The sequence below is a fragment of the Sinocyclocheilus anshuiensis genome, unplaced genomic scaffold (assembly GCF_001515605.1).
Source record: "Sinocyclocheilus anshuiensis isolate Anshui unplaced genomic scaffold, SAMN03320099.WGS_v1.1 scaffold288, whole genome shotgun sequence".
Classification (NCBI taxonomy): domain Eukaryota; kingdom Metazoa; phylum Chordata; class Actinopteri; order Cypriniformes; family Cyprinidae; genus Sinocyclocheilus; species Sinocyclocheilus anshuiensis.
In genome coordinates this window covers 232,379-237,665 of record NW_015558570.1, presented here as the reverse complement: position 1 = coordinate 237,665, position 5,287 = coordinate 232,379, and the positions used below count along the sequence as shown (strand labels likewise).

General features: G+C 34.5%; 1 protein-coding gene across 2 annotated transcripts in view; it reads right to left on the bottom strand.

Annotated features, from left to right (window-relative positions):
• Positions 1-890: 890 nt before the first annotated feature.
• The window catches only part of nt5dc3 (5'-nucleotidase domain containing 3), an 8,813-nt gene continuing 4,416 nt past the window's right edge, over positions 891-5,287 (bottom strand). The window contains exons 8-14 of one of the 2 annotated variants that reach the window (XM_016475238.1): positions 4,678-4,807; positions 4,425-4,526; positions 4,133-4,214; positions 3,956-4,042; positions 3,218-3,358; positions 3,003-3,067; positions 891-1,800 (exon numbers count right to left, since the gene is read on the bottom strand). In XM_016475238.1, coding sequence (XP_016330724.1) covers positions 1,533-1,800; positions 3,003-3,067; positions 3,218-3,358; positions 3,956-4,042; positions 4,133-4,214; positions 4,425-4,526; positions 4,678-4,807 — 875 coding nt within the window. In that variant the 3' untranslated portion in view covers positions 891-1,532. The remainder of the gene's footprint in view (positions 1,801-3,002; positions 3,068-3,217; positions 3,359-3,955; positions 4,043-4,132; positions 4,215-4,424; positions 4,527-4,677; positions 4,808-5,287) is intronic. The other variant, XM_016475239.1, reaches the window with a different exon arrangement.

Genomic DNA, 5,287 nt, shown 5'->3' with positions numbered 1-5,287 from the left:
TACTGAAACAATAAAAAAAAAAAAAGTAGCAGAAAGCAGAAATGCTTACATGGTAGTAAAATACGCTCCTTAACTTTAAGAGTCACACAAACTTTCATTGTACAGCAACTATTTATATGTTCAGCATAATGATGATTTCTAAACAGTTACACAATGTCGATATTCAACAAAAACATACAACAGGGACCAAAAATCTATAACCACAATGAAAAATTGAGATTCAAAATCAAATTTAAACCTAGAAAGTTTTAGAATTTTGACAAAAAATTAAATAATTTTAATAACAAATAAAATACAGTCCTTGATGTCAAATTCGCATATTTTCAGTTTTACTCTAATTTTTGTACTGTATATAATTTGTAATGAAAAGAAAATTATAAACAACAATTTAAAAGATTGAGGTAAGATTTTTTTAGATTAATATACATTTATTATGCTCACCAAACCAGCATTTATTTGATCAAAAATACAGTAAAACAGTAATATTGTGAAATACTGTCTAATTAAAATATTTAAAATAACTGTTAAAATGTAATGTATTCCTGTGATGCAAAGCTGAATTTTCAGCATCATTACTCCAGTCTTCAGTGTCACATGATCCTTCAGAAATTCTAAAATGCTGATTTGCTGCTCAAGAGACATTTCATATTATCACTGTTGAAAACAATTGTGGTGCTTATATTTTTCTGGAAATGGTAATACATTTTGCAGGATTCTTTGAATTAAAAAAAAGGTAAAAAAATAAAATAAAAATAAATAAATCTTTTGTGACATTATAAATGCCTTTACTGTTACTTTTGATCAATGTAAGGCATCCTTGCTGAATAAAATACTTTTTTTTATTTCAAAATAAAAAAAATAAAGTTAATAAAATAAAAATCTGACTGACCCCAAACTTCTGAACGGAAGTGTATATCTTTTTCACTAGCGGTCTCAAACTTTTGAAGCCACTTGTACATTATCATCAAATATTGCTAAACACAGTATGTAAGGCTTTTTTAAAACATTAAACACTGAAACTGTTTTTATGATCATTTCAAAATGAATATAGAGTCCATCTGCCTTCCTGAGAGTTTCCCTTTTGGTTCAAACAAAAGTTGTTCTTCATTAGCTATCTGCAACCAGGTTCAGCTCAAAATCAACTTGATTTTTAACCCTTCCGTATGTACATTCACTTTCGTGTGTGTCAAGTATTCTCTCCCTTAGTCTATCAATAAGCATAATGGAGGTTTTTATGAAGGCCAATGATGAAAGAAAAAAAGAAAATCTCCCTTACACTACGAGGCACATTAAAACACCACAAAGTTCCTTAAGTACTCTCTTGTCCATGTAGAGTGTTTTACATGGTATCAAAAAGAAGGTATCCACAGTTTGCATGTACCACAGCACAGAACTACGATTAAAGTGATATGAAGTGACTCACCCACACGTGTCTTTAAAACTAGAGCCGAATCTGATTAAAGTGATGTAACATGTAACTGCAGCTGCTCTGTGGTACGTACATTTTACAGCATGTGTATTGTACAGTCTCTCTAGTCGGATCCGGTGGTTGTCCTGTGGCTCTGGAAGGGGATGTTCATGGCTCCGGTGCTGGTCTGCTCGGGCCAGATAGGAGACTCGTGCTGCAGGGGCGTGCGTCTGGGGTAGAAGGTGTGCTGGAGGTCGTAGTTCAGCAGACAGCTGAGGGACGGCATGTAGATGTCGGCGAAGCGGGAAAGACGGCGCGAGAAGTACGTCGGGTTGTGGTATGTGCGGAAAAGACTCCCGAACTGGGCGTTGAAGATGTCTTTGGTCCGTAACCTGTTAAAAACAATTTGTTTTTAAGAATTGGATACAAAAATGTAACACTTTTTGGCTAGGGGTGTAACAGTTCGGTACGTGCCTTGGTTTGGGGGTTACGGTTTATACGAGTTCAGTACAACAGGAAATGTATTTTTTATTTATTTTGAACAGACAGTAGTGCTACATACATGTAGCATGAGCAGCTGTTTTTTATTTGAATCAGATTGTATCATTTCAAGATTTAAAGCAAAAACAGAATGGTCTGACTTTAGATTTGTAAAATGATGCTACATAAGACACCTGCACAAAACAAAACAGCAGACAAACTGACTGAAAATGCAGATTTATTCTCTGACAGCAGGTGGCACTTATGGAACAGTTTCTGACAACGGTCAGTTCCTCTCAGAGATACATTCATATTAACCCCTACATATTTGTCTTCCTATATTTCAAGCATTGTGAACAGTGAACTTAATCTGCCTGCCACAGTATTTTCTCCTCTTTACAGACTTCATAAAACTTCCACATAAAAATTACATTTTGGGAAAAGTACAATGCAGTTTATGTACAATTCTGGAATAGAGATCGGCCAAAATAAAACTAAAAACCGGTTTTGATTTATAGCCGGTCGACCGGTGCATCTCTAGAACCCGAAACTTTCCCACACCGCTGATTTAAAACATCGCCGTTCTTGTTTTGGGTTGGCTGGACGGTTCGGGATGAATACATGTACCGTCACACCCGACTTTTTGTTTCAAGAAACATTTGAAATAAAATACAAATCAATAGTTTATCTACAGTATTACATTTTCTCTATGCCATCAATATAGTCTACTGTATACAGTGGTTAGAAGAAAAATAATTTTTGAATGATTCTAAATGCCATGTTCCTCTATAATGAACCCAAATGTTTGTCTGCCAGGGTTATTGTAGTTAACTAAAACTAAAACTAATACCATAAAAACATTTCCATTATTTTAAAACTTTAACTGAAATAAAACAAATTATTTTTAAAAATCTAAACTTATTTTATCATTTAATTTGATTAACTTATTTTATTTTTTTGACATACTAAAATAACTAAAGCTAAAACTGAAAGAAAAATGAATAAAAACTATATTAGTATCTCAATTATATTAAAAATAACACTGGTCTGTTTGTAGAGTAAAAATATAAAGATTAAAAAGTAATCTTAATAGAAAAATATGAAGGATACTTACCTCATCTCCTCCCTTTCATTGATCCACTGCTGAATGACTGTTTGTGACGCAGGGTCCCGGTGCACCTGCAACATAAAAACAAATACAGCTTCATAACTAGACCAAAACTAGTCCAAAATAATTGGTTCAAGTTTCACTCTGAAGCACATCAGATTACAAAGTAAACTGGGTTGTGGTGCTGTTATGTGATTTAGAGCGCCTCCTGGTGGTCTGACCTGCATTTGTTCCAGCAGTCCGGTCAGGGCCTGCAGCCAGGTCATGGTGTGGACGTACTCCTCAGTATTCATGATTTTGATCTCTTTACGCAGCTCAGGAATGATAGCTCCTGTTCTCCAACCGTGTTTCAGGGTCAGGTCCTACATACATCATGACATCATTTTCATTACATCTCACTTTGCATAGTCAAAAAAGCCAAATTATTGTCTTTGATATCAGTAAAGGGCATGTGGAGACATGTTTACTTTTTGAAGTGCAAATGATATTAAGACAGAACTATTGCCAATACTGGGCATATCCTTGAATCCAAAACGAACAAATAAAGCAAAACAACCCGGAGAGTCGGCCTCGTAACCCAAAGGTTGCGGGTTCGAATCTCGTACCGGCAGGGATTGTAGGTGGGGGGAGTGAATGTACAGCGCTCTCTCCCACCTTCAATACCACGACTGAGGTGCCCTTGAGCAAGGCACCGAACCCCCAACTGCTCCCCGGGCGCCGCAGCAAAAAAATGGCTGCCCACTGCTCCGGGTGTGTGTTCACAGTGTGTGTGTGTTCACTGCTGTGTTTGTGCACTTTGGATGGGATAAAAGCAGAGCACTAATTCCTAGTATGGGTCACCATACTTGGCCACATGTCACGTCACTTTCACTTTCACTAATATCAGAGCGTACCTTATTATCAAATCAAAAAGCAGTATGTTTGTGTACATGCAGAAAACAACAGAATATGATCCTTACTGCAAGGTCGCTGTAAATGTGATCTCCAAAGTACAAAACCTTTGAGCCCCTCCAGCCTGTAAGCCGCAAAAACTCATACAGGTTTCCCTGGTAACAGATAAAGTGAAGAGATCAGATTCCGGCATCTTTACCGAATAGAAACAGTTCGCAGCTGAACACCGGGGAATTAAATATTACCTGTTTATAGATCTGCCCTTTCTCAAGGTGGTGAATTCTGTCCCATAGCAACACGCCTTTATCAGTAACTCGTCTGAATGGTCTTTAGAAACCAGAAAAACACACACATGCTCATACTTTCTGGATTCAAGAAAGGTTGGCATGCTTAAATACCTCCTCAAAGGTCCTTTGACATGATTAAAAAAAAATAATCTGTTAGGGAGGCTGTAATTATGTCAGAATGACATTGATTTAGGAGTGATTCAGCGCTGCCAGGTTTAGCCAGCACTTTCTCTGAGTTTTTGGAACTTACTTCCTCCTGTCATTGAAAAAGCCTGGCTTGTCAGCCTGCACTATGACAACATCAAACAGGTCCCGCCAGTCTTTACCAACGATGTAGTTCATGCCTCGATCTCTACAATAAAGACATTTTATTTGAAAAGAGCATTTCATATGAGCAGTTAGTCAGAATGGCTTTGTAGAAATTCTAAGTAAGGTGTGCATTTTTTTTTTATGTGCATTGATGTTTATTTTGACTTTCAATTTAGTATCTTGTTTGCACTTACACAAAATCAAAAGGGCTGTTTGTAATCAAAAACATCTTCTTCCCGTTCTTAGACAGCTTCCGTAAAACAGCATGTGTCTGTTCACCGTAACAGATGTACTTCTCTGCAGAAAGAAAAGATGTGATTTGAACTGATAATTACAAAAGAGGGGGAGTGAGAGGTACACATACATACATCATATTAAATACTATAAAAATAACAATAATAATAATAATTGTTGTTAATTATAAAATAGATTAAATATAAATATTATTCCATTTCATTATTGTACATAAATATATTACATTTTATACTACATATTACAGTACATATTTATTATTAATACAATTTAATACTATTTATTATATTTATAATATAACAATCATAATTATTATGAATAATAAAATAGACTAAGCATAAATGCAATTATTATTATTATTATTATTATTATAAGTATAATTATTAATATTACTGCAAATCAATATATATTATTACATTTTAAATGGTATGTTACAGTACATAATTATTTATTAATCATAACAATTATTATTATGATTATTATTAAACAATACTTATTATATAATTAATAATAATAATATATTATATATTTATTATTATTGATTATTTTATA